Source organism: Panthera pardus, unplaced genomic scaffold, assembly GCF_024362965.1.
Source record: "Panthera pardus isolate Hobbes unplaced genomic scaffold, ASM2436296v1 HiC_scaffold_3, whole genome shotgun sequence".
In the NCBI taxonomy this organism is placed as follows: Eukaryota; Metazoa; Chordata; class Mammalia; order Carnivora; family Felidae; genus Panthera; species Panthera pardus.
The window spans coordinates 37,401,675-37,424,456 of NW_026526876.1; the positions used below are offsets into that span (position 1 = coordinate 37,401,675).

Sequence of the window (22,782 nt, forward strand, 5' to 3'; positions counted from 1 at the left end):
GGACCGCGGGTAGCAAGGCGCGGAGGAAGCCGGCGGAGCTGCGGCGGGAGGCGCGACCGGCTCGGAGCGGCCCGGCTGCGGCCACACTAGCCGGGTAAACTTGCCCCGCTCAGGTTCTCGTTCTCAGGGCTCATTCTCCACCATTTTAAAGTATTGTTCGGATCGCTGTGTTAATTTAGAATGAGAGAAATTAAAATGCATGAAAGCAAAAGAGGTGGAAATAAAAGAACCGAACAGGTCTTGCGGAAAATGTGTGCCTAGTGAGCGGGAAGCCCGGAGCGCCCCGGCTTTGGAGGCCGCCTTGGGCCGGCCGTGCGTCTCTGGTCGCCGGCCCGGCTTCTGCTCAACGCCGCCCAGGAAGCGGGAGGGGATCTGGGGGGGGGTCACCTTCCCTTTCCTTCCACTCTTCCTTCCTATGGGGCCTAACACTTTGGATTTCAGCTCTGCGTTTGGGCCCCAGCCTGGTCTGAAGGCCTGGACGAGGAAGAGTTCGCGTAACTGTGGGCGTTTTGTTTTGCGAACGTGCGCGACTGGGCGTGCGGGCTCGTGGATGTGCTTCCTTGGGGGGCGAATGTGAATCTGTGTTTATAAGCCAGCGTGTGAATGTACGTTGGCATGCATAAATGTTTCTGTGAGTGAGTGTGAATGTGTGTTTACTCGTGAGTGTGTGTGAACGTGAATGCGTGCGTTCCCCGGGTCGAGTTGGGGTGTGTGGATGCCTGTATGTTTATTTATGAACGTACGAGTAGGGGTGTTTATTGGCGACTGTGTGTGGCGATGTATATATTTCTGTATGTGTGATGTGAGCCTGTGAATGTGTGTCATCCGTGCATTTGTGTATGTCAGAGTGTGTAAAGAGGACGTGTGTGTGATCTCAGGGTTCGCTGGCTAGTAGCCCCCAGAGCAAGGAGGAGGAAAGAGAGCCGACCCCAAGCACAGAAAGAAACGACTAGCAGCAGAAGTTGAAGCCAAGAGGCTCTGGGATGCATAACCCTGACCCTCTCTGTCCCCCACCCCTGGTTCTAGGGAAACACAGAAAATAAGGCATCTGTTCATTTTTAAATTGTGTTTTATTTCTCCATCCTTCAGGTACACATACAATGTAAAGAGGATCACGGGGGCTCATGGGAACAAGGAGCATCGGGCAGGCCAGGTGCACAGAGGGGACACTTGAGCTAGTCGGTGGGTCCATGGGGCTCCCTAAGGCCCCTTCAGTGCCGCTACTGGGAAGTCAGGGGGGCTCAGGAGGACGGAAACCACACACTGTAAGTCCAGACCCACAGACCACAAAGACAGCGTCAAAGAAAGGGGTTTACAAAACAGCAAGATTTTACAAAGACCTTACAATAGCGACATAGAAAAGGGGCGGCAAATCCCAGAAAGCTACAGAACAGGTAGATGATGTCCTCATATCGTACAAAACAAACCCGACGGACGTTTCTATAGGTAGTATTTTTTTTTCAGTGTTAAGAAACCAAAATTTCACCTTCTCTCCTTAAAAACTTTTCAACTGCTTTCCACTATTTAAATAGTTTTCCCCCTCCCGATTTAATTTTAGTTTCCTGGATCAGTTCTCAGAGCTGGGCTTCACCTCTCTCCCTGTCTCAGCTCTCTTCCTCTGCCCTTTCTCCGGCTCTCACTCTTCCTCGTCCTCCTCCACCTCGGCCTTGTCCTGGCCTGTGGCCCCAGGACCCGCCGTCTTGTTCTCCTTTTTCCATTTCATGCGCCGGTTCTGGAACCAGATCTTGATCTGTCTTTCGGTGAGGCAGAGCGCGTGCGCGATCTCGATGCGCCTCCGGCGGGTCAGGTAGCGATTGTAGTGAAACTCCTTCTCCAGTTCCAGGGTCTGGTAGCGGGTGTAGGTCTGGCGCCCTCGCTTTCGGTCAGTCCCTGCACATAATATTTAAAGGAGAATAGTCAGTGCATGTAGGAGAAGCCACGAGAAGTGGTTGGGAGAGCCCATTTCTCCACTAAGCCAGATTCTTATTTTCCATACCCCCAGTGTGTGCAGGCTTTTCTACAGGCCTCCTGAGGCAAACATCCCCACTTTCCACCCAGAAAGTCCTCCAGCCTCAGGCTTCTGGATGATAGATTTAGCCTGCTGGCTCTTGTGGGATGAAGGAAGGTTAATCCTCCCATCACCCCTGGGACCAAGGGCCCCAAGCTTTCCTTTTTGGATAGTGACTCTGATGTCTTTAGGGCAATGGGGCAATGGAAACCATAGAAGTGACCCTGGAGTGGGGCTCTAGGCCTGACCTGAGTGCTTTTCCCAAAAAGAAAAGGAAACAAAGGAGCCTTATAGACCTAGTCTCCCCCTCTCTCTCTCTCTCTCTCTCTCTCTCTCTCTCTCTCTCTCATACACACACACACACACACACACACACACACACACACACAGCCTGTTGTGGTATGAGGCGGAGGTGAGAATTTGCAGATTTCCTTGGAGCTCAGAGTTGGCCTGAGAGCAGTTGCCCTCTGATGACCATTTTCCAGTGAGTGGCTGAGGTTCAGACAGGGCCAGGCTGTCCTGCCTGCCCACCTGCCCAGACGACCCAGTTCTCCAAATCAATATTTGGGCCTCCAGGAAGGAAGGCACAGGGCAGACAGCAGCCTGGTTTGGGGCGGAACGTGGAGTATCAGGGTGGTGGGGGCTGAAGGCCAGAGGGAGAGCTTTCCAGGTTAGGCCAAAACCCTGAGGAGCCTTGGGGGAGGCTGCACTGGGGGCGGTGCCGATGCCAGCCCTCCTGGGAAGTAGACGTGGGAGGAGGGACTAGGGGCCCTAATTTCAAGTCAGATAAAAGCCAACGTGAAATGTTTACGAGCAGAAAAATTTGGGCTTTGATAAATCAACTGGAAAGGCAGTTGAATTATGGAGCAGGTAATGGGGACAGTGACCGCCAATACTGATGGTGTAGGAGCTGGGCTGCTTCTGGCTGGATTAGGAGCCTCTGACCACAAGTCTTGGGCCTTCTGAACCTTGGGGTTGGGCCCTGAGACCAGGAAAGCATTAAGAAAGATGTCTGGTTCGGGCTAGTCAGGAGACTCTACTCTCTTGGGGCTCCTGCAGTAGCCTCTTCAGTGGCCTGCACTCTCTAACTTCTGATTTGGCTCCATAGAGACCCTCTCCTAAGAGGACATTCACCCTTCTGGAATGATACCTGCAAACTTGCTGGCCACTTCTCCAGAGGCACTTAGGAACCCTAGGAGGGGGCACCTGAGGAAGCCAGCTGTACTCCTATGAGGCTGCTCACCCTTTCTCTAGCTCTGCTTCCCCCTTCCCAAGTTCACTGGGGGGTCAGGAGCCTCGTCTCTCTTGATCTCAGCCCCCCTGTCTCCACCTGCCTCTCTGGCTCTGTGTCCCTGGCTGGATCTTCATCTCTTCTCATACCCCCTCCTCCCGCCAAGCCTCTAGAGCCCACCTCTAATTGTCCAGAAGGGAATAATGGGGGAGCGGGGTTGGCTGGGAAGGAAGGGGGAGGGGAGAATTGCTGAGCGCTGCGGCCCCCTCCCCCAGACCTCCAAGCTGGGGCTGGGGGACACACCCAGAGCTGAGATCCCCGGCGGGGGAAGGGAGAAGGGAGGGGGGAGACCCTAATGGCTATTCTCTGCAAACCCCAGCCTTCCTCCACAAGACAAACGGCCTCGTCTCCAGCCCGTGCCGGCGCGGCTGATAAATATTTAAAGCTAAAAGGCCGGGAGGAAAGGTGGGGGGCGGGCGGGGGCTCGGAGCGCCACGGCGTCGGCGGAGAGAGATCCGCCAAGGGAGCAGAACGAGCCTGAGAGCACCGATCAAAAAATGGGGGTGGGGGCGGCGCGCCGGGCTGCGGCCGAGGGGCTGCCGCGTCCCCCACGGCCGACCTCCTACCGGAGCATTCTGGACGCGGAAAGGGGCACTCGGCCAGGAAGGGGGCGCCTTCCGGGGAATGTGCCCAGGCCACTGCGGCTCGGGATGGCTCGGTGCGCGGCGTTACCTGAGCTTCGCATCCAGGGGTAGATCCGGAAGTTACTCTCGGCCGCCAAGTCCGAGTCCCTCTGCTCCTTGGCGCCCGCCGCCTTGGCGGAGTCGCCGGGACACACCCCGGAGAGGTTCTGCTCAAAGGGCGCGCAGTGCATGTTGAAGGAACTCGGCTCGAGCCCGTAGCCGGCCGCGTAGACGCCGGCTGCACTCTGGCCCGCCATGCCCCCCCCGCCGGGGTACAAGCCCTGCATCGAGGCGGCGAAGGAAGCGCCCGAACCCGCTCCATAGCCCGGGCGCTGGGGGTTGGAAGCAAACGCGCAAGAAGTTTGTTCAGGGAAGGCTCCGGTAGCGAAAACCGAACTTGCGGCTGGATATTTAGAAAATAAAGCATTCGCATAATACAATGAACTCATAATTTGGCCGGATGATTTGTAGGCAGGGACGTTTTAGTGTCGGTTTTACGAGATTCCTTGATATATTACAGAATTAGAGTCCAGATTTACACCAAAAAGGACCCCCTTTTTCCTCTCCGGACCACGTGACCCCGCCCACGTGACGTGCCCTCCGCCAATGGCCGGGCGGCCTCCCCACGGCTCCCGGTAATGTGGAAAAAATTGTGTGGCGTTGGATTTATAAAATATGATCAATAATGAATGGGAAAGCCAAGCTCTGTGGATTGGGGCTGGGGGCTCAAGGGCCGCTGCCGACCCCCTTGGGCTGGAGGCAGCTTGCAGGCGAGATTTGGGGAGGAAGGGATTGAGTAGAAGGGAAAATAAATAACCTCCGAGCGATCCGTGTTGTCACCCCCCCCCCCCATACACCCACCTCCCCAGCCGGTTACCCAGCGAGAAACAAATGCAGGGACTGCCCGCAACTGGGTGGGTGGGTGGGTGGGTGGGGGCAGGGCAGGTCTTTATTAATCTGGGCCAATTCAGCCTGGCTGGGCCTTTGGGGAAACTTGGTCCTGTTCTCCCGAGGTGAGGAGCGGAGGTGAGCCTGGCTTCCTGGCTCTCTCTGGGTGCCCCCGGACATACGGGCAGGGATGGAGTGAGGCTTCGTGGGTGCTCCTACAGGCTCGGAATCCAGCCCACAGGCGTTGGATACTGCGGTTTCTGTTGGCTTAAAAAAAAAAAAAAAAAAAAGGTTTGAAAATAAAAAAGGAAGGGGGTGGGGTGGGTGGGAAGAGAAAGGAAGGGAGGAGGGCGGCCTGGGTATGCTGCTCTCCTGGTTCCGGGAGGCGGATGCCTCAGTCGAGCGTGGCTGCCGGAGAAGCAGAGGCAGCGAAGGAAGGAAGGCGGCGAGCCACGACCTCGGAGCTGGGCGAAGGTGGCCAACTCTTGGAGAGGGAGAGGTGGGGAAGAGCATCTCCCCTCTCCTCCTCCTCCCCCCCCAAACCCAGTGTGTGTGGGGGGGAATAAATATATAAGCTTGTTCAACGGCCCTGCGCTCCACTTTTACCAGCCACCCCCCCCCCCCCCCCCATGCACACACAGGAGACAGGAGAGGGCCCACAGAAACAAAAGGGGAGGTGGCGAGGGATAGAGCCACCAACCGGGCGCATCTCTCCAGCTTGGCCTGGGCGCCTGGGTCTCGGGCAGACAGCCTCAGAACACGAAGGGAGGGGGTTTCTCTGGGCTCCCCTCCCCCGTTCCTCTCTCCTCCAATCAGGCGCAGCCGCCTCCCTCACCCCCTGCGCCCCTGGGCCAAGGGACTCGTACCACCTGCCTCCAGCCCCCGCCCCCTCCTCTGGGCTGCCCGGCCTGGAGGGCGCAGGAGCCCGGTGACCGGCTCCCCCCCCAGCTCTGCAAGGCGCCGGGGGCAAATGAGGAGCGCGGGCCGGGCCACTCTCGGGTTCTCGCTTGTAAACTTTATTGTAACTCTTCCGCCCTTTTCAGGCGCAGACAACAGAACAAAGTATAGAGGAACAACAAAATATATAATTAGCCCTCCCACCCCCCAATAAAGCAATTCACGGATACAGGATACATTCTCTTCACAGTAAACCTAAGAACACTTTTAACAATTGCCCACAGCGCGCATGCTAACTAAAGTAACCTCTTTTGAGAAACACTTAAGACGAAATTGCCAAACCAAAGGGGGCGGGGGTGTTGGGAGGAAAAGAGAGAAGCAAGAGAGAAAGCCAGCGAGCTAGGGAGGGCAGCGGGGAGAGAGGGGTTGGGAGGGGGAAATGAGGACGAGAGAGAGAGAGAGAGAGAGAGAGAGAGAGAGAGAGAGAGAGAGAGAAGAGAGAAGGGGAGGGAGACAGAAAGAATTACGGCGTGAATAGGCAGTTTCATGTTGTTGGGAGAACTTAGCAGAAATCGGTACCTCGGTCATTACAAAGAAGCACGTTCAAAGGAAAAAAGACCATTGCACAAGGAGGCTTTTTACACGGGGCGGGGGCGTGGGGGGCTCAGCCAGGCCGCAGCCGCTCACCCTCGCAGGGCGAGGGAGTCCTTGCCTAAAATCCTTTTCTTTTCCCTCCCCCGGCCCCCAAGAGAAGGGAAGGAGATCCACGGTAGCTCACACACAGAAGCTATTACGAGATACTACCACTAGCGGGGACTGGCGCGGCGGGGGACGCTGCGGCGGGAGGCCAGGCTCCCGGCCCCGCTCGCGGGGCCAGAGCTCTCTCGGGCGGGGGCGGGCGACGGCGGCGTGGTCGGGGGACCCGCGGACGGAGGGCAGCCGCGGCCCTGGCAGTCCCAGCTGGAGCCTACTTCTTGTCGCCCTTCTGCGCGTCGCCCTCGTCCGCCGCCTCCGGGGCCCGCTCCAGCTTCTGTTTCTCCAGCTCCTCCTGCTCGCATTTGCTGCTGGGGAACTTGTCTTTGTTGTTCTCTTTTTTCCACTTCATCCTCCGGTTCTGGAACCAGATTTTGACCTGTCTCTCTGTCAGTCCCAGCGCATGCGATACCTCGATCCGCCGCTTGCGAGTCAGATAGGGATTAAATAGGAACTCCTTCTCCAGCTCCAGGGTCTGGTAGCGGCTGTAGGTCTGTCGGCCTCGCCTGCGTCCGGCGGCTGCTGGGAATGGGGGAAAAGGCGAGACAGGGGGGAGGGGAGGATGGGGGAGGGGGCAGAGATGGAGAAGGTTGGAAGATTCGTGAACCAGCCTAGGAGACCAGTATAATAAGGGCAAGGGACCTTCTACCCCGCGCAGGGGCGGGGGCGCTGGGAGGCCGCGGTCAGAGGAGCGAGGGGGGGGTGTGTGAGGGGGGTCAGACACCACTGAATCTAAGGGAGCCAGAAAGGGGGAGCCCCCTCCCCTGGTAACGAGCACCAGAGTTGGGTAGGGGTGGTTCAAATCTATTAAAAGTGCCATAAACTTTAGAAGGAAGGATGTGAGGGGGGGGGTGGGGAGGAGGATATAAGAATTTAAAAAGCCAGGATGGGGACGAATGGACCCACCTTGAAAAGCCCCCAGAGCCTCTGCCCCAGAAGAAAAGTTTCTTCAGGGTAATTAAACTATAAAGCAATTGAGAAGTGCAAAAGTTGAGCGCCCCCACTCCCACCACCCTCTCTCCACTACCCCCATAAAACACTAAAAGGGGAAAAAAAGGATGAGAAGAAGAAAAGTAAGGCAGGGTGAGGGGTTTATGGATTCAGGAAATGTCGCTTAGCGACCCCCTTTCAAGGGAAACAAAAAAGAAAGGAAGGAAGCAAGGGAGGGAGGAAGGAAGGAAGGGAGGGAGGGAGAGAGGGAGGGAGCAAAGGAGGGAGGAAGGAAAGGAGGAAGGAAAGAAGGAAGGAAAGAAGGAAGGGAGGAAGGGAGGAGGAAAGAAACGGGAGGCGATCGGAACGCAGCAGGCACGTCTTCCAGGAGCTTCAGGAAATGCTCCCGGCCTTCCCGGCCCCCTGCCCGGCGTCGGGCCCTCCGGTCTCCCTTCCGCCCCGGCCGTCCCCGCCGCGAGCTCACCTTGCGGGCGCATCCAGGGGAAGAGCTGTGTGGGCGACGGGCTCTGCTCTGAACCCTCGGCCTCCTCGCCCAGGCCGCTGGCGGCGGCGAGCTTGCAGTCGGCGTACTGCACCAGGTCTGGATCCTGCGCACCGAACAGGCTCTGTCGCTGCAGCGGGTCGTAGCCGTAGAAGTTGCCCGGGTCCCCGTGGCACGCCACGGCGCACGGGTTCTGCTGGTAGGGAGCGGTGGACAGCGACGACGGCCCGTGGTAGAACTCCTGGATTTGCGACGGGTGCTGGAAGCTGCCCCCGCTGCTGGGACCGTACACCACGGTGGGTCGGCCGCCCAGGTCCTGGGCGAAGCCGCAGTCATAATAATTGGGGCGCAGGGACTCCCCGGTTTTGTATTTGGAGAACAGTGAGTTGACGAAATAAGAGCTCATTTTATTGAATTTTGAGGCGGCGGCGGCGGCGGCGGCTGTAGTTGGGGGCTGTTGGGGAGGGGGTGGGGAGGGGGAAAGGGAGGGAGAGAGAGAGAAAAAAAACGCGGATTCGCCGGCTCCTAGTCACCCTCGCCAGGAAAGGAGAGGGAAAGGGAGGAGGGGGAAAAAAGAAAAGAAAGAAAAGGCGAAGAAGATCTCGAAGCCGCCACACTTTTTGTGATTTCCAGGAATAGAAAAGGACAGCGAAGCCTCCAAAAGTCTAAGCTTGCATGGCAGCCGCGGCTCGCTCGCCCTCCCCCCACCCCCCACCCCCCAAACAAAAATATACCGCCACTTAAAGAGGTCCTCGCTTTACATTTCGAAGAAGGGATGCCAGTTCATAAACAGTTTTCGGTGATTTACTTCCCTGCAAATGAGTTGTTTCATATTTTGCACTGTCTTTTCATGATCATTTGCATCCATTAGAGACCCCGCATCCTATTGGCTTCTCCGTACTCCTCCCGGACAGAACGCAGAGCGAGGGTGCGAGCGAGAGAGAGCGAGCGCGAGAGAGAGCTAGAGCGAGAGAGCGCCAGGGAGTGAGGAGGGCGCGGAAAAAAAAAAAAAAAAAAAAGGAGGGGAAAAAAAAAAACACCCAGGGAGAGCGAGGGGGAGAGGGGGAGAGAGGGGGAGAGGGAGAGGGGGTGAGAGAGAGAATGAATACGGATTAAATCTGTTTAACTACCTACATTAATGAGATATCTCTCGCCTCACAACAAATCAAATACCTTCGCAGACCACCCCCAAAGACTGATGTGGGGGAGTCACGGAAAAAAACACGCACACACACATACACAGCGCGCCAGGCGGAGGCACGCTGTTAATTTCGCGATTTTAACGAGGCAGTTGGAGTCTTTTTAAATGTCAGGGTCGCTTCGGAAAAATGTAAAAGAACACGGTTTAATTGCGCCGAGTTTTAAAAGGTCCTATAAATGTAATTGGTATTTTAATACAAGTTATCAAATCATACAGCTTCCTCTCCTAAACATATTTTCAAACAAACGAGGTAGTCATATTTAAGGCTTTAATGATCAATTTCCTTATTATTGATAAAGGTTTAACTATCGTGTGGAGGGAATTGGCTGGGTAACCGGCCCCCAAAAAACGGCTGTAAACTCTTTAACAAACTATAAAACGCAATAAAGCCGGAGTCTGTTGTTGTTTATGCCGCAGCGCATAAAAGCTGTTAGCATTTTACGAGTTCTTTCCTCTACAGCTATAAAACTGCAGCTTCGATCGCCCCACCGCCCGACTGCAGCGCGGTGGGGGTGACGAAGCCGAAATGAGAACGATTATGGGTTTTTTTTTCGGCGCAAACGGTGACTTTTCCGAGATTTTCGCCTCCTTCAGCTGTGGCCAGCACCTGCCCCCATCCCCTTTCTGGAGCCCCCCCCCCCTCCACACCACCTCCTCTCTGCCCCATCCAGGCCACTCACCAACTTTCCCTCATTAAACAAACAAGCAAGGATTTTCTTTAGAGCAGGGGTCCCGGAAGACATGAGAAGGGACCAGGAGGGGGGAAAGAAACTTTCTGGTTAATGGGCACTGGTGAAGCAGAAAGCAAAGTTCGCCCTGCAAAGGCCAGTCCTGCAGTTCTGCACAACCCTCTTGACCTGGAGAGCAGTGCTGGGATGGGGAGGAGGGCAATGACTCGAGTCAGTGCCCTGGGGGACCATCTTTGTGTGATGGGAGAGGGGCCTGGTGTTACTAGCAGGATGACACCAGGTTGGGCTGTCCCACTCCTGCACCCAGGCCTTGGGACCTTAACTAACGAAGCTCAGTTGGCTCCTAGCCTTCCCAGGCACCTTCTGCAGCACCCTAGGGTGAGCGGGCATCACCACGCCCATCAGCACATCAAAGGGAGGGAAGGGCCTCGGCGGCCGCTGCTGGGCGCCCACCAAGGCCCACGTGCTTGGTCTTGATGTCCCGTTCCTGTGCTGTCCTCTCCTCTGCTCTAGGTAGGGGCTTTAAGACTGTACGTGTGGGGCAGGAGCACCTTGCGGCTTTCAGCATCCTTTGAGCCATGGTCACTGCCTAAACCGACCTTGGGATAGAGGGGATTTGGATGCAGCAAGGCCACAGAGCTCCCCATTTTCTCTCCTTTCCCCTGGGGGAGCCTGTAGTAGTTAAACCCAACTCTCTCCACAGACCTGAGGACCTGGGGCTCCAGAGGCACAGCATACAGGGCCGAGCTGAGTGGGTGCCACTCTCTCCTGCCTTAGCCTTTCCCAGCCTACTGGCCTGCTGGGGATGGTGGCCTGGTTTTAGAAGGCCCCAGTCCCAGGGTCCCAACCAACGGCCTCCTGAATCAGCTCACTGGCCAAGGAAAGGAAAGGAAGAAGGGAGGGAGAGACAGACAGAAAGAAAAATTCTAACAACAAAGGTTAGAGGCTTTACAAACACAGTCGAGCCATTGTTTATTCACCAGAGTGCTTTGCTTTGGGAAGGGTGCTTTTGGGGGATCCCATTTACCCTAACCTTTGCAAAAATGAAACCATCAGCTTTTGCCAAGGGGAAACTACCAGTAGGGCCCCTTGGTCCTTTAAAAGTGAATCAGGAGAATGGGAGAGGGGCTGAAAGGGAGAGAGAGAAAGGAGAAAAGGAGGGGAGAGAACCAGGGTCTTGGATTTTCAGTGCAAGGCTGAGGGGGTGGTGAGGCAGCAGAAGGCAGAGTTAAGTTGTTGCCGAAGAGAACATTTTTATCAAGTGCGGGGGATTTTATGGTCATGATTTGAGGACTCACCGGTGAGGTAGAAATTCAATGACTTGTTCTAAATCATCCCTACACGGTGCCAGAAATTCCTGATGGAAGGAAAATGTTTCTATTATAAGAAAAAACAAGAAAGAGCGAGGAGATAATTTATAAACACCCAACGGAGTGCAGATTTATTAGAGAAACTCAAGTTGAGAAACTCCGCTGGTCTCTCTGCACCCGGTCTTGGGGGAAGAGAAGAGAGACCGCGGCCAGGCTAATTTTAAGGAGGGGGGGGGGGTGTCTATTTCTCAGGCAGGTTTGTCCGGATTGGGGGACACGCATCAGGCTGAACCAGGAGGAAATGGGAGATTTGGAATCAGAAGGGTTATGGACAGACAGCTCGTGGATCTCAGAAGGAAAATTACCCCCAGTCCAAGCCTCCAGCTGCTAAATTTCGGAAGGACCCTTGTCCCCGAGGTTTGCCAGGAACAGGGCCGCACGGATCCGGAGCTCTCACCTGGAAGCCACGGACCGACCGCGGAGAACCGAGCTCCTGCTTCACGCCGCCGTGCCCGCCCCCACATCCAGCCGGAAAACGCACACTTTTTGGGCTGCCCAACTTGGGGCGCGCAGAGCAGCCGAGAAAATACACGAGACCTCCCGCGCCTCGCCGTTCTGGGGAGCCCCTGCCCCGCGCCTGGATCCCCCGGCGCGCGCCCAGCCCCGGACGCGCACAAAGGCTCTGAAGCCTCCGTCCGTCCGTGCTGAGCCGCCCCGCCGGCTTTGGGCACCGACGAATCCCCACCAACGCCAAGGATCCATTTCTCCCCCACATGGCAACCCCCAAACCCTGGGCTGGCTCACCCGGTTCCCTCTCCTGCTGATCCCGTCTGGGGGCAGCTTCCTCTTCATCCGACCCTCTTCTACCCGCTCGCCCCTTTCACCTGACCTGCTCACCCGCATCCGGCTAGACATTCCTCTAGCTCCCCTCCCGGAAAATCTCATTTTTCCCAACCAGTTCTCCCCTTTTATTTTGCCCATTTCCCTATTATTATTATTATTATTATTATTATTATTATTATTATCGTTACTACTGCTACTGCCCGTTTTCAGGCATTGGTTCCCCTACCGACCACAGAAACTGGGTGAGAAGCGCTGAGACCTCCTCCTGGGGGAAATTCAGAAAATTGACCATTTGAGGGGAAGGGCGGGGGAGGGGGGGGGAGAAACACACTATATCTGAAATCTATAAAATGGGGGAAACGGCCATAATGAACCCTATATTTTTATTACGCGCAAATTATTCATGACTTTTGGTAGCGCTCAGTTCATAGATTGAGGGCCGACCAAGGTGCGCGGTGCCGCCGCCAGAGTCCGCAGCCGCCGCCGCACCGGGGATTTTCGCGTGGAGCAAGGGTGCCATCTAGCGGCCGTCCTGAGAAAAGGCGCCGCCGCCACCGGCTCGGCCAGTTTCTCCCGAGATGCAGCAGCCTGCAGCCGCCGAGGCGACCTGCGGGAGAAACTTTCATTATTAGCAGAAAAGGGGGAGGGAAACGAGAGCAGGCGAGAGACAAGGCATCGGAAATCAGGAAACGGCTCATGAAATTGTGCAGATAAGCTAAAAAAAAAAAAACAAGGAAAGGGGTAGGGAGGAAAAAAAATGAAACCATAAGCTTTTTTCTTCTCATACTTACCCCCGACCCCCTCCCTCCACCTCAAGCCCCTAATTTCTAGCGGAGACCGCCAATCGGTGCGTCGTTTATGGCCCGTAAAAGGGGGAGCCGAGTACTTTTCAAACCCAACACGATTGTTTCAAATTCTGAGGAAGAAACAATTGGGCTTTTTGTGGGGGGGAGAGGAGGCCCGGGAGGGTGGGATGGGGCTGTAAAAGGATCAAGAGGCTGCCCGCGCCCAGACGTCTGGCCCCGCCGGACTTTGTGTGTGTGTGTGTGTGTGTATGTGTGTGTGCGCGCGCGCGCGCGCGCGTGTGCGCAGGGGGCTTCTCATTTATGACGCCCGATCCTGGAGGGGGTATAGGGAACAAAGACAAGAGTCTGAATTGTGACAACAAAGTGTTCTTCCCTCCCCTGTCCCTCTTCTCCCCCTCTTTGCCCCCCTCCCCCGGGCCTCCCCCCTAAACCCCAAGCCTCCGGGAGGGTGAGGGTGGGGGCTCCGGAGCCAGGCCCACCCATTCGGCCGCCAGCCCCCGGAGCCCAGGCCCAGCTGCGGCTCCCTGCGCTCCGGAAAGTTTCCCCTCACTGTTTGCTTTGCTGCTGTTTAGTTTCTTAACCTTCAGAAATTTATACGCTATAAACTTTTATAGCGGTCATATTCTTTTATTGCTGCGCACACGGCATTGAATTCCTCTCCCGGCCGCTCTCTGTCTCGCACTCTCGCGGTCTCCCGCTCCGAATCTCTCGCTCTCTTTTATGACAACAGATTTCCCCATCTCCGGCTTCCCGGCCTCCGCATCTTCGCCTTTGTTTGTCTTTAAAGAAGCCACCCCCGGGCTCGGGACCCTGACGCCGGCGGCGGCTTCCCCGGGAGGCCTCGCCCCCCAACCCCGCAGCTCCGCGTCCCGCTCCGGCCGCGCCTTCGCCTTCCCTCCCGGCGATGCTCGCCCGCTCGCGGCGCCGGGGAGCCCAGGATGCGGAGGGAGCCTAGTCTACACAAGCTCTAAAGCCAGATTCATTTCATAACCCGAATGGAACCCTCCTTGGAGGATGCGGGTCCGGGGCCCTGCCAGACCCGGGAGCTTCGCTTTTCCCCTGCCTTTTGCTCTCTGTCCGACTAGTTCGTGCTTTCGTTCGCTGGAGAGGGGTTGGCCTGGCCTCTTCACTTCCAGGCGCCTCTCCCTCGGGCCACGCTTTGTCCCCACCGCCACCCCCAACCCGCAGGGTCTCCGCGGGCTGCCGCGCCGCTGGGGTGGGCCCGGCGGGAGCCTCTGGGGGCGAGCGGCCGCTTCCCCACCGCCCGGCGGGCAGAAGCCGAATCCCAACGCCTGGCTGGAGAGAGGCAGGGCTGCGCGGGACGGCGGCCTTCAGAAGAGGTCCTGGCGGGGACCCCGCAGTCTGTTAGGGACGGAGAGGTGCCTCTGGAGACCGAATTTAGTTCTGGGGTCCGACTGGGGAGGGAGGTTTGGTTTTCTCCTGAGACATTTCTGTTGCATCCGGCCACCTCTACCAAACTCCACCCGCGTGATACCAAGGCTGCAGCCCTGTGGCTCGAATTGGAGCCTCACACTCCTGGTGGGGGCCAGAACCCTAAGGGGCTCACTCCTTCTGAGCGCAAGAGAGGACAGTCTGGCCTTCCTAAGGCCTCCGTCTACACCCAGTCGCCCCACTGCAGGGAATGGCTGCAGGAAGCTGGTGCCTTCCTCACTCGCATGGTATTTTGAAGTGGCCAAAGCAAGGCGATGCTCTCAGCCAGCTGAGAGAGGAACTATTTCCAGGAGTGGCGGGGCTCTGTAGTTGGTGGGGAGGCCTCCTGTGCAACTTGGGGGGGGAGGAGATCTCATTGCTCCCTGCAGACCCAGACCCCTCTCCAAATCACTAATCGTTTCCTTCCGTCCCCCTCTGGTCTCCCGGCTCTCCTGTGGGAAGGCTCTTGCTCCCTTTAAGCAGAGGTCTTGGGACCTGGGGTCCAGACCAGTTCTCAGCCCCACCAGGAAGCCCTGCCCTGCAAGGTCTAAAGGAGGCACCTCTTGGGCTAAGGAGTCTGTTTTCCAAGCTACCCTCTTGGAACAAGGACCTCTACCTCTGGCCAGGTGAGGAGAGCCAACACAGAATAAGACACAAGAAGAGATTTATTTTCTAGAGTGATATATATTTTTTGTTCTTTTTCTTGTTTTTTTTTTTTCTTCCAAAACAAACAATCAGAGCTCTAGGCCCCTCACCCTCCCACTCCCACCCACGCCCCCCTCCCATATAAGCGACAACTGAAAACAGGCGAGACAATCACCCCCAAAGAAATCACGAAACACAGCACAATTTCACGACAGCCACCGACAAAGCAAAGAAGTTCTACTGGAGTGTCCCCTTGCAGGGTCGGGAGAAGCAGGAGCAAGAACAGTTCATGGAATTGAAGGGGGACTGGACAGTTCCGGGGAGCAGGGGGGGGAGGGGAAGCAGGGAAGCACAGAGTTAGCTTCCGGCCTGCCGCTTAGGTGCGATTTCGCCTCTTTCCTTTGCACGCGGGACCGCGTTCCCCAGAAGCGCGCGCCCGGCAGGCAGTCGCGCAGGCCACCGTCCAGGCCCGAGTCGCGGGAGGCAAAGCCCGGCGCTGGGGCAGGTCTCGTTCTGCACTGGGGCGGGCAGCCGCGAGCCTCGAGGCTCCTCTGCATGGGTCGAGACGTGGGCAGGATGGGGAGGCATGCGCCAGGCTCCGCGCGCCCGCCGGAGCCTCTGCTCCCCCCTGTCCACAAGTTATCCCCGGAAGGGCGCTCTCGGGGAATCGATTCACAATAAATTCTCCATAGGACTCTCCTGACCTGGCTTTCCTGCCTATAGTAGGGTTGAGCTAGCAGGGGATGGAGGGTGGAGGGGCTTTTCTACAAGGGGCGGCTTGATTCGCTGGTGCAAGGTGGATTTGGCCGAACAGAGTTGATTTCAGAGCTGGGGAGGATGTGCAAGAAGGCAGGGCCTGTGCAGAGCAAGAGAAGCTAGTCTGTGTCAAGCGGGGCACAGATGAACAGACAGACGACATTGTCAAGGCTTACGACCCACGATTTGACCTCCTTTTGTTGGAAGGAGAGGAAAACAACATGCGGAATTAAACATTTCCTGCAACAAAACGTGTGCGTGTGAAACACCTTCATAAATCCTAAGATGCCTCCATAAGACCACTGCTGTCTTTCCTCGCCCCTTCTAGCTTTGCAGCTTGGGGGCTGAGTTTACCCCCATTTGCCCTTGGGTCCAAATGGGGTATAGTTGGGGATTCCATAGAGACGGTGACGTGATGCTGAGCCCTTTGGGCTACAACGCCTCATTCAGGAGTGCGTCTCTAGACATCTTCTGGATGTGGATTTGTGTCAGGGGTAGAATCTGGGCTTGCTGGTGGTCTGAGGGCTGTTCTGCCAGATTTGGGGTGCGATGGTCTGCATTTGGGGTGTCACTTCATTTGAGTGTTGGCTGTGAGCTTTCCCCATTATCACTGTGGGCTCCAGGCTTTAAGTGTGTGGGCTTCTGTTGGGCTGTATGCAGCTGGAGTGTCCCTGGGTGACTCAGGATAGGGACAGGGCGCGGGGGGGGGGGGGTGCTGCGTGGAGACAGGTAGGCTGGAAGTGAGGGGCTGGGGCTTCCCAGAAAAATTAAGGGGATTGCTAGGGGCTCGACTAGGGGCTCTCTTTCCTTGCGGCCCATCACTTTGTTAGAAACCAACTACATGTCTACCTTCTAAATCAACAAAACTTCCTTCTGAGGCTCAGGGAGAAGAGAAGGACAGGTAAGGGCAAAGGAAAGATGCTTGAGATGCAGAGAAGGACTTTGAAGAGAAAGACCCCCTTCCCCATTCACTTGAATACATCCCAGACAGCGCTGGCCCTGCAGCCATCACTTATAAATAAGCGTGAGATGGGGAAGGGGCAGGGAGGGCCGGGCGGGGGCGGGGGATCTTCACTCTTTGCCCTGTTCCTTATTCATTTTCTTCATTTTCATCCGCCGGTTCTGAAACCAGATTTTGACTTGTCTCTCACTCAGATTGAGGAGTCTGGCCACTTCGTGCCTACGGTCCCTGGTGAGGTACATATTGAACAGAAACTCCTTCTCTAGCTCCAGCGTCTGGTATTTGGTGTAGGGACAGCGCTTTTTCCGGGAAGAGCGAGCGTGCAGCCAGTTGGCGGAGGGGTTGGCTGAAAGAGAAGCAGCGATAGAATCAAAGAAAGGAAGGGGGGCTGAAAGGCCCCCCGTGCTCTCCTTCCAAGAGGATGTCCCCCTGGTCTCCACTCCCCCATCTTGCGTTGCGGAGGGGGGCGCTGGGCCTTCCAGTTCCCAGAAGGGGTCCCAGAGATGGGCCAGGAGTTGCTGTCGACATCGCCCGCCAGGTGACAGTTACTGGGACAGAGTGGGGCCAAACAGGCTTGTCAGCGCTTCCAAAGCTCTGCCTGTCTCAGGTTCTCGCTCAGTCTCTTTCTCCACTTGGGTCGCCACTGGTTGGGACTCAGGTCAAAGCCCAGCATGGCTAAAGCCCCTCCCCCCTCCCCACCGGCACCACCGGACTAACCAGAGGTAGCTGACCTGGAGGGTCCTGGCCCTGGGTCCGGGAGGTAAGGGGAGGGTTGGGCCCAGGGGGAGCCGGCTTCTGTTCAGCCACGCCAGAGAGACCTCCTGGCCCCTCCAAGTCCAGTCAGGGACACCCTGCCTTCATCACAAGTTTGCATCTCTTGGCCACATGGCAGCAGGCCTGTGTGTCTGTAGATACCTTGTCGCCCCCCCCCCCCCACCCCCGCCACACACACACCCCGCAAACATGGGTCTGCACTTAGAGACGCAAACATCTAGCATACTCCAATTCACATGCAACCCAATTGCAACCATTTATCAACTCCAGCCTGTGGACAAGGGAGCGCCAGGGGCTCGCAGATAACTTATGGTTGCAATAGTCTCTCCTTTTCCGCTCCTGCTCAGCTCGCAGTTTGGTTAAAGCAAGTTCAGGGAGATTGGGAAGCGAGACTGCTCCAGTCCCAGGGTGGGGGGCCGTGGATGATGTGGGGGTGACAGAAGGCCCTTCACAGCACACCTAACTCCAACTGGCTCCGTGTAGTGAGGAAGAGCAGAGAAAGGGGTAATTGAATGGAAGAAGGGGAGGCGGGGGGTGGGGGGGAGAGAGGAAACAAAAATATACACGGGCTTGTCTTCCTTTCACTGTCTCTCTCCCTACCCTGGAACTCAGAAAAGTTGCCAAACAAAGCAGAGCCAATTAAAAATAACAGTCACCCTTTGCTAGATTCTCCTCCCTAAACGAAAAGCACTGAATATATTTAAAAAAAAAATAATCTGGCTCATCCTACACTAAGTACCGTGTCTTACCAATTTGCAGTGCTATGTCTTTAATGTGATTGCCTGGGATGGGACCTACAGCCACATTAAATATGAAAGAGGAAAAAAAAACTGTTAATAATTGATCCCAGCCCAACCGCCGCCTTGCAGTGGGCTTTCCAGGCAGAGTTTGGGGGGCTTGGTGTGGGGGGTCTGTTTGGGTGTGAGTCGGGAGGTTTGGGGAAGAGCCCGTGTTACCCAAATGCTAGTTCTTGTCATTAACCCTGGCAGGCTGGAGGTGGTAGGACCTGGCAGGGACCTCAGGGGAGTGGGGGCAGCTCTCTACCCTCCAGCAGACAAGGGCGCCCCAAAGGGCCCGCGGGCCACCACGTTGACAGGAAATCTGGCAGGGCAAGCAGAGACCAAAAAAATCTGACCCTCGCTCCCCCAAAAGAGTGAGGGGTGAGGACTTGTTCCGGTCAGCCTGGGGCTTATTGTTCGGAGCTAAGAACCCCCAACCAATTTGCTTCTTCTCAACCTTAAAAAACGAAAACGATGAGACTCCCCCTACCCCACATCCAGCCAGCAGCACCTCCTGGAAATTAGCCAGACCTGGGCTCCTGGCGGGGGTGCTTCTGGAGCAGTGGGAAAGATGAGGAGTAACTACCATCGGAGGGTAAAGTTTTCCGCCTTGCCGCAAGCCTCTCTTCCCCCCACCCTTCCTCTCCCCAGGGTCCCTTCGGGATCTCTCCTTCTCCACTCTGGCGGTCGGCCCCCGAAGTTCAGAAGCGATCCCCGGACTCCCCGAGAGGCGGACGGCTCCGGCTGGGGCTATAGGGAGCCCCGCGGAGCGCAGCGGGGGCTGCAGAAAAGGAAGCTGCAAGCCGGGCGAGGATGCCAAGGAGGGGAGGGGGCGGCCGGAGGGAAGGCTCCCGGGGAGGGGCCGGCGCATCCGGGGAGGGGGCTCAGTCACCGGGTCCAGGGCTTCCCCGCCCCTCCCGGTGCCGGCTGCGGACCCTGAGCGGCTACTGCGCGAGACCTGCTAGGAACAATCCTCCGCCAAGCTGTTGCATCGCAAATAAAATCCTAATGAGCCCCCTCCCACTTCCCCTTGGCCGGCTTTTACGGTCTGCGCGTGGCGCGGGGAGCTCTGCCAGCCGCGCGGCCCCGGGCAGCCCCGTGCGCTCCCGCCCTCGCCGGCGCGGGCTCTCGGCCTCGCCGGCTGCCGCCCGGGCCCCGGCCCCGCCGGCCCCTTTCCCGGCCGGCCGCCGACAGCCTCCTCCCGGGCTTTGAGCCCGAGCCCCGGGGGAGTGGGGGAAGGGAGGCCGAGAGGGCGGCGAGGTGGTGCCTGCGCCCCAGTCCCCTCCAGGACGTGGCAGCGGTGGGGGCGGCGCTCCGCCAGCGGCCTCAGTCTCCCCTCCGGGGGGCACCCGGCTAGCTTTGCCTGCTTCCTTCCTTCCTTCCTCCCTCTTCCCTCCTCCCCCGCTCGCTCTCTCCGGCCACCGCCGCGGTCTCCCCTCCACATTGTCCGCAGTTTATTGCCTCTCCCCTCCCCTCCCCCCACCTCGCCTGGCCTTCGGCCTGGTATTTCCTCACTTTTTATAACTTACTTTGATCCGGCCTCTCTTTGTCCTCGCTTCCTTCGCAAATTTTATTGTCCCCGTAGCCGGGTCTTTGATTAGACAGGACGGCCTCCCTGCCCGCCGAAGTTTCCAAACTGTACTCGGGCGTGCCCTGTTTGAGCAGCTCCCCAGGCGCGCCCAGCAGCGGCTCCGCCTTCACCGCCGCCTGGCCCTGCCCCGGAGCAGCTTCGCCGCGCGGCGCCGGCTCCAGCCAGGTGCGGAGGTACCTGCTCTCGGCCGGCGGGACGCCCTGGGGCTGCAGGTAGGGGTGGTAGACGGACGGCAGGCTTCCGGACGCGTGCGGGCTCAGCGGCGCCCAGGAGGCGCCGAACACCGGCGCTTTGGGCTGGAAGCTGCACGAGGGGAACTCCAGGTGCTCCGCGTGGCCCGGCTGCCGGGGGCTCGCGTACTGGCCGGAAGGAAACTTGGCTGGAGGAGCGTCCTCACTCTCGTGACTTATGATCGAGTCGACATAATAGCTGCTAAGCGTCCCAGAAATGGACATTCTCAGACATTATCCGGGCGCTCGCAGGGGGAAGGGAAGCGCTCGCGCGGCGGCGCCCAAGCAGGGAGAGGTGGCACCCAGACCGGTGTGAGGGCTTTCGGACGCGACCCCCCCAGCCCCCCACCCTCCCACCCCCACCCCCTGCTCAACTTCTCAGCCAACAAAGTACAGTGGAGCAGCCCGGCTCAGCGCTCCTTGCAAAATGATTGGTCAAAGTTTTTCCGACTGCCTGATAAAGCGTCAGCTCCAACATAAATCAATCGGGCGAGGGGGCTGCGCTCTCGCTGTCATCCGTCCGCACCGCATTCCATATCGAGGATGGATTGTTTTATGCTGATGCAATGTGCTATCACGTCAGGGCTCCGGCGGCCACGTAACCTCAGCCCGAGCTGCCGGCCGCCCTCCCTCCCCCCCCCCTCCCCTCCTTTTGCAGGAAGGGGGGTTGTTCTCGACATGGGGCGGCGGGGGCGGAGGAGAGGCGGAGGGAAAGCAGCGGGCTGCCTCGGGAGGGATTCAGGCTGTGGAGCCCTCTCCCCAGGCGGGTCCGGGAGGAAGAGAGGGAGAGCTGGGCAGAGGGAGGGAGAGAACCCCAGCCCGGGGAGCAGACCGAGAGGCCCACAGCATAATTAAAGAGGGGGTGGGGACAGGACCCCCCAACGCCACTCCACCCCGCAGGCCTCGTTTCCTCTCCTCTGTCCCCTTGACACAAGATGTTTATTAAACAACAGTGCGGCAGCAATCCACTGGAGATGAAGTAAAGGGGATGGGAGAGAAGTTGGGGGGTTTTATAGGGCATTATCTGCTTTGGAGGGCTCTCTGTGACTATGTTGGGAGGTTTACAGGCCTGGGAGCTTCTCCTGACCCCTCGGTAGCTGACAGAGGAGAGCGGGGTGAGTGTCCAATGACCTGGTCCTAAAATTTAGCTATCCTAAAATCAGAACCTACATGAGGTTAGAGGTATTCACCAGGCCCTGAAAAGTTGAGCCTCAGAAAGAGTTTAATACAACTAGCCAAAGGTCCTTTAAATTCCTAGGGCCTCTCTCTGGCCCCGATCAGAGGGAGGTAGGGGGTGGGGGGGTGGGGGCATAGCCATTACTCTTTTCCTCCCCCTGATAACTGCCGGGGGCCCTTAAAATTGCCCCGTTGCGGGAGCCGAATGTGAGAAAGGGTTAAGGGAAATTCCCTAAGGTGTCAGCAGAGCAGAGGTGTGGGAAGGGGTCCCGCAGTTATCTCCCCTTACAGCCAGTGAAGAAGGGGCCCAGTTTTCGACTCTTCCGGATGGCTCTTCTCACCCGGCATCGCCTTCCTGATAGATTTCCAAATACCGGTATTGGGCACCAGTGTAGACCGAGGGCCTGCAGGTCAGTCTCCCGGCCACCCGCCGCCTCCCCTCCTGTGAACTCTCTGGCTGGAGCTTTCAGAGAGTCGGTTTTATTGGTCTCTGCTACGCGGCCCTGCGTTGATTCTCCCCTGGGGCCACCGGCTGGCTTCCTGGCTCATCTCCCGGCCGCAGCTCCTCCAGCTTCTGCCCTGGGTACAGTGGCTTCTTGTGGTGTAGAGGCACAGGGAGATGCAACCCCTGGACAGACCGGGCTCTCCTGCGGTTGGGGCTGGGAGCAGGCTGGGGTGGGTTTTCTCAGCATTGCCGGGCCCTGGGCCCTTAAACGATCGGCTGTCCCCAGCCCTGTCCTTTTACCGAAAGCGGGGCCATTCTGATTTGAGGTTTTATCTTTTTGGCCATGTACCCCTCTGCCTGCAGAAAGCTGCAGATCACCTCCGCACACACACAGACACGCTCCCGCCCGCTTTTCTTTCCAAATGAAGCCATCTCGTGTCATTACGTGTGAAATACGAGGGCGAAGCGCCATATTTCTTCACATTATGGCGATTTCAAAATGATTTTTTAAAGATCAATGCCAGCGCCCAGCCGGCCCCCTCCTTCCCCACCCCAGCTCTCCGAGGGCGACAGCCCAGCAGATCCGGAACCAAACAGCGTGAAGATCTGCTTTTTCCATGGGACCCAAGTGGGGAAACAAAAATCCGATGCAAATTCTTCTAAGTAGCGGTTGGACGCTTGGGAAAGTCAAGGGAGCTCCCCGGACTCAACAGCGAGAAAGCTGGGCACAGAGCGAATGAATCACAGTTAAGGCAAAGCACCTGTTCTCGATTTGCCAGACGTATGGAGTCTGCTGTTGGCTTTACCTGTAATAAATATATTCTTCAAAAAAAAAAAGCGCCTCTCCTGCCATAAATAATGGTGTTATGAAGCATGGAGGGCCGAGTATATGACTTTCTGTAGTATATAAATTAGGGCCCAAAAGGCCATGTGGAGTGTGGGTAGGGCCTTTTTTATTTATAGAAAAGTCACAGTGCTGGGCTGCTCTGAGGACCCAGGCCCGTGCAAGCGCTGGGCTCTGACTGCAGCCCTCTGGTTCCCATTCCTGGCCCAGACTTTGTTGCTGCCTTTCTTTGCAATAAGAGAGAAGTCAAGAGGGACACTTCCTTTAGGGAAGAAGTTAGAGGCAGCACATTTGAGCTCCTGACTTGTGCCCTACAAGGGTGGGGAGGCCCAGGAGACAGGGTTTAGGTTTCTGACTTGCCCGTCTCCCCTTGTGGCTCCTAGGTGCTAGGTAAGGAGGAGACCCAGGC

At 57.2% G+C, this 22,782-nt stretch overlaps 3 protein-coding genes and 1 long non-coding RNA gene across 5 annotated transcripts; all 4 read right to left on the reverse strand.

The window, feature by feature from the left end:
* Positions 1-1,051: 1,051 nt before the first annotated feature.
* Positions 1,052-4,495, reverse strand: HOXB7 (homeobox B7). The gene is made up of 2 exons (XM_019415885.2): positions 3,972-4,495; positions 1,052-1,890 (listed from the first exon to the last, which is right to left on the reverse strand). Exons 1-2 carry the CDS (start codon positions 4,369-4,371, stop codon positions 1,637-1,639), a joined length of 654 nt encoding a protein of 217 aa, XP_019271430.1. The 5' UTR covers positions 4,372-4,495; the 3' UTR covers positions 1,052-1,636.
* A 350-nt stretch (positions 4,496-4,845) lies between these two features.
* Positions 4,846-5,603, reverse strand: LOC128774280 (uncharacterized). The gene is made up of 2 exons (XR_008418833.1): positions 5,511-5,603; positions 4,846-5,077 (listed from the first exon to the last, which is right to left on the reverse strand). It is a non-coding gene; the product is annotated as an uncharacterized LOC128774280 (long non-coding RNA).
* Positions 5,604-5,805: 202 nt separating this feature from the next.
* Positions 5,806-11,280, reverse strand: HOXB8 (homeobox B8). 2 transcript variants are annotated; one of them, XM_019415882.2, is made up of 4 exons: positions 11,081-11,280; positions 8,627-8,853; positions 7,875-8,346; positions 5,806-6,982 (listed from the first exon to the last, which is right to left on the reverse strand). In XM_019415882.2, exons 3-4 carry the CDS (start codon positions 8,296-8,298, stop codon positions 6,675-6,677), a joined length of 732 nt encoding a protein of 243 aa, XP_019271427.1. In that variant the 5' UTR covers positions 8,299-8,346; positions 8,627-8,853; positions 11,081-11,280; the 3' UTR covers positions 5,806-6,674. The 2 variants fall into 2 exon arrangements, with proteins under 2 accessions (XP_019271427.1, XP_019271428.1); XM_019415883.2 differs by lacking the exons at positions 8,627-8,853; positions 11,081-11,280 and having other exon boundaries at positions 5,806-6,979; positions 7,875-8,610.
* A 3,677-nt stretch (positions 11,281-14,957) lies between these two features.
* On the reverse strand, positions 14,958-20,235 carry HOXB9 (homeobox B9). Its single transcript, XM_019415878.2, has 2 exons — positions 19,617-20,235; positions 14,958-16,880 (listed from the first exon to the last, which is right to left on the reverse strand). Exons 1-2 carry the CDS (start codon positions 20,131-20,133, stop codon positions 16,645-16,647), a joined length of 753 nt encoding a protein of 250 aa, XP_019271423.1. The 5' UTR covers positions 20,134-20,235; the 3' UTR covers positions 14,958-16,644.
* Positions 20,236-22,782: the final 2,547 nt, after the last annotated feature.